The sequence below is a fragment of the Leopardus geoffroyi genome, chromosome D3 (genome assembly GCF_018350155.1).
Source record: "Leopardus geoffroyi isolate Oge1 chromosome D3, O.geoffroyi_Oge1_pat1.0, whole genome shotgun sequence".
Classification (NCBI taxonomy): Eukaryota; Metazoa; Chordata; class Mammalia; order Carnivora; family Felidae; genus Leopardus; species Leopardus geoffroyi.
This window is the reverse complement of record NC_059339.1, coordinates 32,282,874-32,295,025: the sequence shown is the minus strand read 5'-3', so window position 1 is coordinate 32,295,025 and position 12,152 is coordinate 32,282,874. Positions and strand designations below refer to the sequence as shown.

Below are 12,152 nucleotides of genomic sequence, written 5' to 3'. Positions count from 1 at the left end.
AACATTTGTATTAAATAACAAACCTATATTTTCCAAAAGCACAAGAAGTTGTAAGAAGATTGACGCTGTTTGATATTTTTATTGTTGTTAATTTCTGGCTTAATAGAAGATAGCTTGATACTCATGTCTGCTTCTGTATTCAGTGTTTTGCAGTCTGTTATTTTGGTTCAAATATACGAATAAAACCCAGCCTCACTCAGTATATGAATAAAACCCATTTGGAAAAGGCAGCAATATTTTAATAGTCTTTTAAAGTAATTGGGGCTGTTTGCTGCTACAACGAGACAAATGGTAGTTTCTGAAGTTTGTTGCAATGTCAACTCCAAAACCATAATTACCAGAGTAATCGGCCTGGGTCTTTCAGTCCTGTATGATTTTATGACATTATGCACCAGTCACTTGGCATATATGGGTTCGTCAGGTTTACAGTATGGGACAGTCATCAGGCTCATGGTAGAGGATACAAGTTTTCTAAAATTCCATTCTGCACTCAGAAGCTTAAGTTTTCTTTGGCAGCAAATACAATCAGTTGTTGAAGTGATAGGTTCACTTTATTAATTTTTGAGAAAATGTCTGCCAAGTGCCTACGTCTGAATAACCAGAGGCCATCCATCTGTTATTTTACTTGGAGTGGTGGGCCGGAAAGAAGCAGCCACGAGGGCCCCCCCACCCAACAGCTGCCCCGCGCTTCCCCCGCCACCACGCACCCGCATGTGCAGCTGGAGCGCGTCCTGCCTGCATCCTGTTCTCTCGCTCAGAATATCAGTAGAGGGGGGACTTAAGGGTCTAATGTAAAATTAATAGTCTTACTATTTCATAATGGATATTCTTTTTTTTTTTAATTTTTTTAATGTTTACTTATTTTTGACAGAGAGAGAGAGAGAGACAGAACATTAGTGGGGGAGGGGCAGAGAGAGAGGGAGACACAGAATCCGAAGCAGGCTCCAGGCTCTGAGCTGTCAGCACAGAGCCCAACACGGGGCTTGAACTCACAGACCACGAGATCATGACCTGAGCCCAAGTCGGACGCTCAACTGACTGAGCCACCCAGGCACCCCATAATGGGTATTCTCAAGAAGACACTGGCATTGTTTTCCTGAGTGCATATATAGCAGTGGGCGCTGACCCCAGGTTTGGGTTCAGGGCCTTAATTCACAGTGGGAGGCCAGCAAGCTTTACTCTCTGTTACTTTTGCAGCATCAGGGTAAATGTCAGTATGGTGAAAAAGGCCAGTCATGTCTTAGTAGCATTGAGACACTTTGGGCCTGGCAGAACTCCCCAAAGGGCCCGGGAGCCTCCTGGGTGTGGACCACTCTCTGAGAACCGCTGGTCTGGGCCTAGAGTTGCTTTGGGTGGGTGCAGGGACGCGTTGCCTTGGTTATGGCAAGTTATATATATATTTTTAAAAGCTTGTTATTATGGAAATTTTAAAAGTATGCAAAAACGGAGAGCTGAGAATAGTGAGTGCCCACTGCCATCTCCCACATTGACAGTCACCCTCTTGCAGCCAGGCTTGGCTTCACGTGTCCCCACCCACTGCTCCCCACCCCCCCAAACCCCCCACTGCCGGGTTATTTCAGGCACACCCCAGGCATCCTATAATCTCATCCCACTCATCTTTCTGCCACCCTGGCTGTGCATAGACAGATGTCTCTGTTACTCCTTTCTGCTCCCCAGTGTGCCAGGTGGGCCTAGTGCTGCCACCTTCCAGGCGCTGCAAGAGTGCTGCCCGGCCCTTCAGTGGTGGCACTGTGCTCTGAGGCAGCCACTCTGTGGTGGGGGCCTCCCACCCTGGGACCAGGTTCCCACTGCACCCCGATCACCTGAAGTGATAGCCAGGTGTGACCTGAAGGTCACCAGGAGTGACCTGAAGCCATAGCCAGGACCACGCACCCCGGAGGATGAATTCCAGCCGATTCCTGTCCTGCCTAACCCAGACCCTGTGCCTGAGCCCTGACACCAGGGCACCTGCCTGCTCAGCGTCTCTTAGGGCCTGGGCCAGTGTGTCACTGGCAGCTCCAACTCCCCCCTTTCTCCTGTCCTCCCCAACACTCCATATGGCCAGACTTCGCCATTTTTGCCAAACAAGTAAGTGTCAGGCTATTGCCTTCAACCAGGAAGTGTGTGATACTGACTTGCTGTACTTAACACTTGTTATTTTAAAAAATGTTATTTCCTGCATCTGTTGATGTCTCTGTTAACGGATGTGGTCATTCTCCTATAATCAGTAGGATTATTTATTATGTGAGTGTCATAAGTGGCTTGTGTTTAGTTTAAATCAGTGAGAAAGATATAAGGTTTCTATATAAAAGAAAGATTATTGTGTAAGATTTGCTTAATACCAATATTTCTTCAACTTTTTGATAGTTTTAAGTAATTTTAAGAGGCAAAGCCTATTCTGCTTAAAGCAGGGATTTGTAGGGGAACACCTCTTAGGACCTTAGCCTGCAGCGCCCGCAGAGTATTTCGTTGAGAAGGGCCCCATGTAACTAGGTCCCTTGCAGCTTTCATGTGTGTCCGGTTCTCCCTCCTTCCCTAGATCTTGGATGATCATGCCCCTGACCTTTCTTCCTCAGAGAGGGAGGCTCGGCTGTCTGGGTCCTACAGAGTGATCGGTGCAGCCACATCTCTGCTTTTTCATCCCTTTATGTTACAGCTAGTAGATGCATTAACTCGGTGACATGATTCCACAGTTTGAAAAAGCATTTCTTTGTTTAAGAGAGGGAATTTTAGACCAGTTCCTGCCAATCTAGAGGTCATGGAACTCAATAGAAAGAACATAGGGTAGGGGGCTGGAAGACCCAGTTCTAGTCTGGGCCCTGCTGCAAACTTTCAGAGCTGGGACAGACTTTTATGAGGATAAAGTAAATTAATGGTCAGTAACTGATATTTTAAAAGGATGTCAAATATGGACCAAAAACATTCAATTTTGTCATAATATTTGATACTTGGTTTAGTAAATCCATTTCCAGGAATTTATCTTAAGGAAGAATTAGATGAATGAAAGATGAGTGTAACCAGCGCTCACTACTGTCTGTATTTTGCCGAGTAAACTAAATAACCCACCACAGGGGGCACCTGGGTGGCTCCGTTGGTTGAGCGTCCGACTCTTGGTTTTGGCTCAGGTCATGAACTCGAGGTTTGTGAGTTCGAGTTCCATGTCGGGCTCTGTGCTGACGGTGTGGAGCCTGCTTGGGATTCTCTCCCTCTCTCTCTCCCCCTCCCCTGCTGGCTGTCTCTGTCTCTCTCTCTCAAAATAAATAAATAGGGGCGCCTGGGTGGTGCAGTCGGTTAAGCATCCGACTTCAGCCAGGTCACGATCTTGCGGTCCGTGAGTTCGAGCCCCGCGTCGGGCTCTGGGCTGATGGCTCAGAGCCTGGAGCCTGTTTCCGATTCTGTGTCTCCCTCTCTCTCTGCCCCTCCCCCGTTCATGCTCTGTCTCTCTCTGTCCCCAAAATAAATAAACGTTGAAAATAAATAAATAAATAAATAAACTTAAAAAAAAATAACCCACCATAGGGAACTGGTTGAATATAAATGTCTGCAGGGTAACCTGTTGTGCAGCTGTTTATAATCGCATTTCTGAAAATAGGTTCATGATCTAGGAAGATGTTCATCATTAGTTAAATATAAAAAGCAGATGATATGATAAATCTGACTATGGTTTGAGCCTGATGCCAGTTTAATCTTTTTAAGGTGCGTGCGTGCGTGTGTGTGTGTGTCTTAGTGTCTTAGTTTTGAGTCTGGGCTGTGTCTACACGTGCTGTTTAAACTTGTCTGGGTGTGTCTGAAGAACGATGGTGTTGTTGACATACCCAGGGGGGCTCGGGGGCAGGGGGCTCGGATGCCCTCTGGGGGCACACACATTGGAGGAAGGAAGAATTAGGGGAATAAGCGCTCAGGGGAAGGGTCCACTCTGAATACTTGAAGGTGGTGCCTTGACATCCTGTGGACCACCATAGGAGTTTCGAGCCTCAACTAGCACTGAACAAGCATTGTCCCAGCAGTGGGGCAGCTGTGGACGTGGCTTGCGACCTGATAGCAGGAAACAATAAGGACAAAGATATCCACCCCCACCTCAAAGGCTCAGGGCAAGAGAAGGAGAGGTAGCATCTTGTAGGAGAAGGACGCCCTCGGGGACTCCTGCACACGCTGTGGTCATCTTTGGGTAGTGGAATTGTGGATGGTTTTATTTTCAAAGTGTTCTTTATTGTTCAGTATTTTGGACACTTATTTTTTATAATCAGAAAAAATAGGTTGGCCACCTCACATCACATCCCACTTAGAAGTTGGAACAAAGTACAGTTGACCCTTGAATAATGCGGGTGCTTAGGGGGTGCTGACCCCTGCACGGCTGAAAATCGTGTATAACTTAAAAAAAAACAACAACAACTCTTTCAGTAAATGGCCCAACTATCCACACAATTGTTCGAGCCCAAAACTTGGGGCTCATTCTCGAATCCTCCTCTTTCCTTATTTCCAGGATTAACACATGATTTATCATCCAAATTAGGATGTCTTTGAAAGTAAAAGGGGACACTCTTAGTATGTGCTGTAAGACAAAAGGCAAAAACTGGAACTGTCCTGGGCAAACTGGAATGTATGGTCACTTTTCTTTCTCTCACAATTTGTTACAAAGTACTACTACTTCCTAAATATCTTTTTTTTTTTCTTAATTCAAGTATAGTTAACACACAATATTATGTTAGTTTCAGGTGTACCACATAGTGATTCAACATCTCTATATGTCCTGCTAGGTTCACTACAGATGTAGCTACCGAATGCTATTACAATACCATTGACTACATTCCCTATGCTGTACCTTTCTTTCTTCCTTTCTTTTCTCTTCTCTTCTTTCTTTCAAGTTTACTGATTTATTTTGAGAGAGAGGACACAAGCAGGTGAGGGGCAGAAAGAAGGAGAGACAAAATCCCAAGTAGGCTCCATGCTGTCAATGCAGAGTTCAATGTAGGACTTGAAGTCACAAATCATGAAATCATGACCTGAGCTGAGATCAAGAGTTGGACGTTTAACTGACTGACCCACCCAGGTCCCCCTGTGCTGTACCTTTTATCTCCATGACTTAATTCATTCTGCAACTGGAAGCCTGTATCTCTCAGTCCCCTTCACCCATGCTGCCCATCCCCCATAGCCCCCTCCCCTCTGACAACCACCAGTTTGGTCTCTATATTTATGCATCTGTTTCTGCATTATTTATTCCTTTGTTTTGTCTTTTAGATTCCACATATAAGTGAAATTCTATGATATTTTTCTGTGTCTGACTTACTTCATTTAGCATAATACCATCTAGATCCACGATGGCTCCTTTTTCATGGCTAAGTAATATTCCATTGTACATGTATACCACATCTTCTTTATGCATTCATTTTATCAGTAGACACTTGGGTTGTTTCCATATCTTGGCTATTATAAATTATGCTACAATAAACATAGGGATGCAAATATCTTCTTGAATTAGTATTTTCATTTTCTTTGGGTAAATACTCAGTAGTGGAATGACTGGATTGTATGGTAATCCTAGTTTTAATTTTTTGAAGAACTTCACACTGTTTTCCACAATGGCCTGCCAATTTGCATTCCTACCATGAGGGTTCTTTTTTTCTCCATATTCTCACCAGCTTCTTGTCTTTTTTATTTTAGCCATTTTTATAGACATAAGGTGATAGCTCCTTGTGGTTTTGATTTTCATTTTCCTGATGATTAGTGATCTGGAGCATCTTTTTGTGTGTATGTTGGCCAACTATATGTCTTATTTGGAAAAATGTCTACTCAGGTCCTTTGCCCATTTTTAATTAGATCATTTGGGTTTTTTTGGTATTGAGTTGAATAAATTCTTTATATATTTTGGATTTTAACCCCTTATCAGATATACCATTTGCAAATATCTTCTCCCTTTCACTGGGTTGACTTTTTGTTCAGTTGATGGTTTCCTGCACTGTGCAAAAAAAAATTTATTTGGGGGGAAGTGTAGTCCCAATAAATTTATCTTTGCTTTTGTTTCTCTGCCTTAGGAAACATAGCTAGGAAATTGTTGTCAAAGAACTTACTACCTATGTTTTTCTCTAGGAGTTTTATAGTTTTACGTTCCACATTTAGGACTTTAATCCACTTTGAATTTATTTTTGTATATGGTGTAAGAAAGTGGTCCAGTTTCATTTTTTTTTTAAGTTTATTTATTTATTTTGAGAGACAGAGAGCAGCACATGCACAAGCAGGGGGAGGGGCAGAGAGAGAGGAGAGAGAGAATCCCAAGCAGGCTCCGCACTGTTAGCACAGAGCCTGACGCAGGGCTCAATCTCAGGAACCATGAGATCATGACCTGAGCCGAAATTAAGAGTCAGAAGTTTAGGGGCGCCTGGGTGGCGCAGTCGTTAAGCATCCGACTTCAGCCAGGTCACGATCTCGCGGTCCGTGAGTTCGAGCCCCGCGTCAGGCTCTGGGCTGATGGCTCAGAGCCTGGAGCCTGTTTCCGATTCTGTGTCTCCCTCTCTCTCTGCCCCTCCCCCGTTCATGCTCTGTCTCTCTCTGTCCCAAAAATAAACGTTGAAAAAAAAAAAAAAAAAGAGTCAGAAGTTTAACCCACTGAACCACCCAGGCATCCTTCCAGTTTCACTCTTTTGAATGTAGCTGTTCAGTTTTCCTAGCATCATTTACTGAAGAGACTGTCTTTTCCAGATTGTATATTCTTGTCACCTTTTTGGTAGATTAATTGGCCATGTAAGTGTTGGTCTATTTCTGGCCCTCTGTTCTGTTCTTTTGATCTGTGTGTCTATTTTTGTGCCAGTACCATACTGTTTTGGTTACTACAGCTTTGTAGCTTACCTTGAAATCTGGGATTGTGACAACTCCAGCTTTGTTCTTCTTTCTGAAGACTGCTTTGGCTACTCAGGGTCTTTTGGGGTTCCATACAAATTTTAGTATTATTTGTTCTAGTTCTGTGAAAAATGTTATTGTCATTTTAATAGGGGTGGTACTGAACCTATAGATTAAAAATTATGTACAACTTTTGCTTCCCCCAGAAATTAATTTACTGCCTACTATGGACTGGAAGCCTTACTGACAACATGAAGAGTTGCTTAACACGTATTTTATGTATTATATACTGTATTCTTACAATAAGCGAGAGTAAAAATGGTATGAAGAAAATCATAAGGAAGAGAAAACACATTTATAGTACTTTTCTGTATTTATTGAAAAAAATCCACATGTAAGGGGACCCACGCAGTTGAAACCAGTGTTGTTCAGGGGTGGAGCGGTGGAGGACAGGAAGGTGCTGAGTGGGGGTGGGAAGTGGTTCGTTCGGCCAAGGCCCCAATGTCGGGGTGGCCTGTGAGGGCAGCAGCTGGGCCAAGAATGCAGACGCACTGAACACGGCTGCCAGCAGCCTGAGACCTCTGTGTCCCCAGTGTCCTGCGAGTCCTCCCAGGCAAAGCCTTTCGGTTGCCCCTGGTCAGCCCAGAGGGATCACAAGATCCAGGATTTGGGTGTGGGGCCGGATACCTCAGACAGATTTGTTTGCATATACCTTTAATTAAAGCCAAAAGAAAAAAAGCTTTTAACGAGAACATTAACACTGATTTTCATTTCACTCTGCAGGCCACAGCAGCTCTGCCCCCCCCCCCCCCCCCCCGTGCCTCTGTGGCACACTTTACAAATGTAGGGATTGCTTGCTTATGCTGGGTGGTTGTATTTTTCCCACCAGCCACCCATGGGACACCGTCATCAAAGCTGCCATGAGGAAGTACCCGAATCCGATGAACCCCTGTGTTGTGGGAGTTGACGTGCTGGAGCGCAGTGTGGATGGCCGGGGCCGGCTTCACAGCCACCGCCTCCTCAGCACCGAGTGGGGGCTGCCCGGCTTCGTGAAAGCGGTGAGGCTGCAACTGCGTACCCCGCCGCGCCCGTACCGCCCCGCCACACGCACATAGCCCTGCCACACCAACCCGCACATGCCGGCTACACCGGCATCGCCCGGCTGCACCCACGTTGGCCCGCTCACCCGCATGCCCAGGCTGTACCTGCGTCATCCCCACCGCACCCGCATCGCCCCTGCTGCGCCCACAGCCCTGCTCGGGCTGCACCCCCGTTGGCTCCCTGTGCCCGCATTGCCCTGCCCGGGCCATACCCACAATCACCCAGTTGCACCCTCCTTGTTTCTGCTGCATCTGCACGTGCCTGGCTGGTGCCCATCTGCAGAAGGTGACAGCCTTCCCTGAGAACACCTGCTCAGAACTTCAGAGAAACCCGAGAGGTGGTTTGTTTGCCTGTAAACTTCATTTAATTTTCTATCTCTGTGGGTCCTGAGGTCTCCTGACGTGTGGCGTGGCTCCCCCACCCTCAGCCCTGGCCCTACCCCCATAGACTCCTGCGTCACTCCACGGTGCTGTGTCCTAACGGATACGCAGACTGGGGGCTCCGACAGACGGTTGTTTCCTCACAGCTCTGGAAGCTGGAGGTCCGAGATCAAGGCAGGGGCAGGCTTGGTTCCCTGAGGACCACGAGGGAAGGGTCTGTCCCAGCTTCTGTCCTTGGCTGGCAGACAGCTGCCCTGCTTCCTCTGCAGGTGGTGGTCCCTTGCCCTCACGCAGCTCTGGCGTCTCCCTCTGTGTGTTCTTATCTCTCCTTATAAGGATACTGCTCAGGCTGGGTTAGGGCCCACCCTGATGACCCCCTTTTAAACTTAATTAATTACCTTTCGAAAGACGCTGTTTCCAAATACAGTCACATTCTGAGGTGTTGGGGGTCAGGGCGTCAACATATGAACTTTGGGGACACATTCGGTCCTGACAGGTCTCTTCCACAGAGCCATCAGGGAGGTCATTGACAATGTAAATCTGAGCATGGCTTTCTCCTGCCCATATGGACCCCCGTCCTCCTCTCAGCATAGAGTCTAAGCCCTGGCGTGGACCCAGCACGCCAGTGGGCCCACATTCTCCCTCTCCTGCCATGTTGGCCTGTCACTGTGCCAGGAGCTCAGCGCACAGGTCTGGCCCTGGGAGGTGACTGCAGCTGACCTGCTAAACCCAGAACTCTACACGGTGCCCTCCTTCCCTGGCTTTGCCACCTGGCAGAGGGGCCTTCCCCATGCTCCCCGCCTCTCACTGTTCTTCTCTTCGTCAGGGCATTTGTTACTGTCATACGCTCAACTCTATCTGAATCCATTCATTTGTTCAATGTCTGCCTCCACTGCTGGTACAGAGACCCACCGAAGGAGCTGGGCAGGGCCGTCCATGGCTGCGTACCCCCTTGGGTCGTTTGTTGAATAGATAAAGGAATTAATTAGTAAATGAGATGGCATTTTGTGGTTGATGCTACAAAATGAAATTTTTGACACATTACTATGCTAGTTTTGCTTTGTTTTTTAGATTTTGGGAACCAGTAGGACTTTGACATACATCAAAGAACATTCCGTTGTGGATCCAGTAGAAAAGAAAATGGAACTTTGTTCCACCAATGTAAGCAATGGCCTAAGATGAGAAAGGTGCTTGGTATTTCCTGGTGATGGTGGGTAATATATTCATTTAATTTTATTTCCAGCCCACCTTTGGTCTAAGTGATCTTTTATTTTTAATAGAAAGGCTAATTTTATTTAGCAGTATTTTATTTATCTTCTTATTCCGGTATAATAAGCGCATGGAAAAATGCCTGTAATGAATTGTCACAAAGTGAACACACCTTTGTAACCAGGCAGATCAGGAACAGAATGTGACCAGACCCCAGGATCCCCCTTTATGCTTCTTTCTGGGGGGCACCCCCACCCCACCCCCAAGGTAACCACTATCCTGACTTCCAACAGCACACATGATTTTTAGCACTAAGTTTTTTATTTCTTTTTTGTTTTGTTTATTTCTTTTTGAGAGAGAGATAGAGCATGAGTGGGGGAGGGGCAGAGAGAGGGGAAGGCACAGAATCCAAAGCAGGCTCCAGGCTCTGAGCTATCAGCACAGAGCCTGATACAGGGCTTGAACCCACAGACCACGAGATCATGACCTGACCCAAAGTTGGATGCTTACCTGACTGAGCCATCCAGGCGCTCCTTTAGCACTAATTTTACAAGCACCTTTTTCCCTTCACTCCTTTCAGAAAAATTTATATCGGTCTACTGCACATTCAAAAAATTTGGGGAAAATGCAGAAGCTAGAAACACGGTTTATTTTATAAAATCGTATTCTATACAAAAGCTTATCAGCAACTTTGTGCTCATTTACCTGGATGGTAACCCTGAATGCTTTTGTAGGACCGTTGATGGGTTGGCAGTTTGAAAGTGCCTTGAGGCCAGGCCAGACTTAGGTTTGGGTGTGGAGGACATGCAAAGGCTGCCGGAAGGAGCGGCCAGGGCTGGGTTTCCCTGGGACTTCGTGTTTCTTCTGTTCTGGCTTCAGTAAGTGGTGATTTGAGGATGGAAGAGTATGAGCAGGTGGTTTGGGAAGAAATGCAAGAGAAATAAAACCTAAAACCATTTTTTGTTTGCTTCAAGATCACACTCACAAACTTGGTGTCAGTGAACGAGAGGTTGGTATACACACCCCATCCGGAGGACCCTGAAATGTAAGCCATCGCGTCCTGGGATTGACACGTTGAATTCCAAGGTCAGGGTGGGCTGGAGCCTCCCCTTCCTCAGGCTGCTCAGCCCCTTTACTTCCTGCTTTTCTGTAGGACTGTGCTCACACAAGAAGCCATCATCACCGTGAAGGGGATCAGCCTCGGCAGCTACCTGGAAAGTCTGATGGCCAACACAATATCATCCAATGCAAAGAAGGTATGGATCTCAGTCCCGGGCCCTGTGTGCACCCCAGGTGTTAAGTGCCAGATTTAGGGAGTGAAAGATATAGGTCCGGAAATCCTACTGAGTGCTGCGGCCCTCCATTACCAGCTGAGCTCATGATGGATGTCACAGCATTTTCCACTGGGACATTCAAACCTGGCTGCAGGGAGGGCTGGCCCAGGCCTAAGGGGAAGTGCCCGGTGAATCTGGAACGTAAACTCAGCGGAAGCAACCACCGCTTCCAAGAGCCAAAATAGCACAGGCTCAGTGAACAGAACAAACCCCACACGTTAACATCTTCAGGCAGGTTATTCGGGAATTGTCATAGTACAGCCTACTGAATAGGCACCTAGCGGCTTTGGCTGAACCTCTCCTCTGCGAAGTTCCCTGGAGTCAGCTGCCGTCTTTGCGCCTCCCCCCTGGCAGGATTTGGGAATAAGCTTTGTGGAGGTGGCAGGAGAAAGGTTGGATCGCAGGAGGCCGTCCTCCCCAGGTCCCTAGCTGGAGGGCTGCCTTAGTGAGGCGGACACTGCTCACGGAGTCCAGGTTGCCCCTCCTCTCCAGCACAGCTGATGGAAAGAGCTTGGATGTGTGGAAGCCGTTATACGAGTTCAAGGTAATGTCACTCGAATTCAAGGTAATGTCACTCGCCAGAGCAGGGCCTTTGCTATTTAGCTTACCTCACTGGCTGACGTCTTCCTGGCTGTCCTCCCTTCCCCTGCTCTCTCCTGGTTTGTTTTGGTCAGAAGCAATTCTTCATTTTGGGGATCTGTGGGATGCCTACCGTGCTTGGCATAATTTAACTGGAAAGCCACTCACTTCTGGCTCGCATTTAGCCTAGGCACTGATAGAAGAGCAAGTCTTCCCTGTTTTTAAGAAAAACCCCGATTTGAGAAATGTTGGCATTAGCTCAGCTCAGTTCAGGGGAGGGCGGGGTGGGGGGGGTAGGCGGGGAAGGGGGTATGTATGCAGTGCCCAGAGCCGCATGCCTCGTGTCCTCACTGCAAGCCCTCTTGGGAGGAGACAGAACCTTACTTACCTTTGCGTGGCCAGTGTCTGGCCTAGGGCAGGCGCCCTAAATGTTTGCTGAAGAAAATAAATTATAGGAGGAAGGGACTACTTGGTGAGTCCAAAGCCACCTGAGACCTCTTATGAGAAAAGTCAGGGGAAACTCAGTGAGGCCAAATGATTTTATTTCACTTTACGTTAGGGACTGCTGTGTTCAATCACTCCCCCCCCCCCCGCTCCAGCTGTGTTACCACTTCAGCGCATCCCAGCAGCTAGGAAGATGCCGGGACAGGAGACAAGAGAAGGGGAGCAGGTCATCCTGGGATTTGGGTGGGATGAGTCATTGAGAAGGCGGTGA

At 47.1% G+C, this 12,152-nt stretch overlaps 1 protein-coding gene across 17 annotated transcripts in view; it reads left to right on the top strand.

Moving 5' to 3' along the window:
* PRELID3A (PRELI domain containing 3A) overlaps positions 1 to 12,152 on the top strand; it is a 40,181-nt gene that overhangs the window by 2,579 nt on the left and 25,450 nt on the right. For 7 of the 17 annotated variants that reach the window (XM_045457936.1, XM_045457935.1, XM_045457934.1 and 4 more), the window contains exons 2-5: positions 7,724 to 7,892; positions 9,387 to 9,476; positions 10,499 to 10,569; positions 10,678 to 10,780. In XM_045457936.1, coding sequence (XP_045313892.1) covers positions 7,724 to 7,892; positions 9,387 to 9,476; positions 10,499 to 10,569; positions 10,678 to 10,780 — 433 coding nt within the window. The other 10 variants (XM_045457928.1, XM_045457930.1, XM_045457931.1 and 7 more) reach the window with 5 other exon arrangements.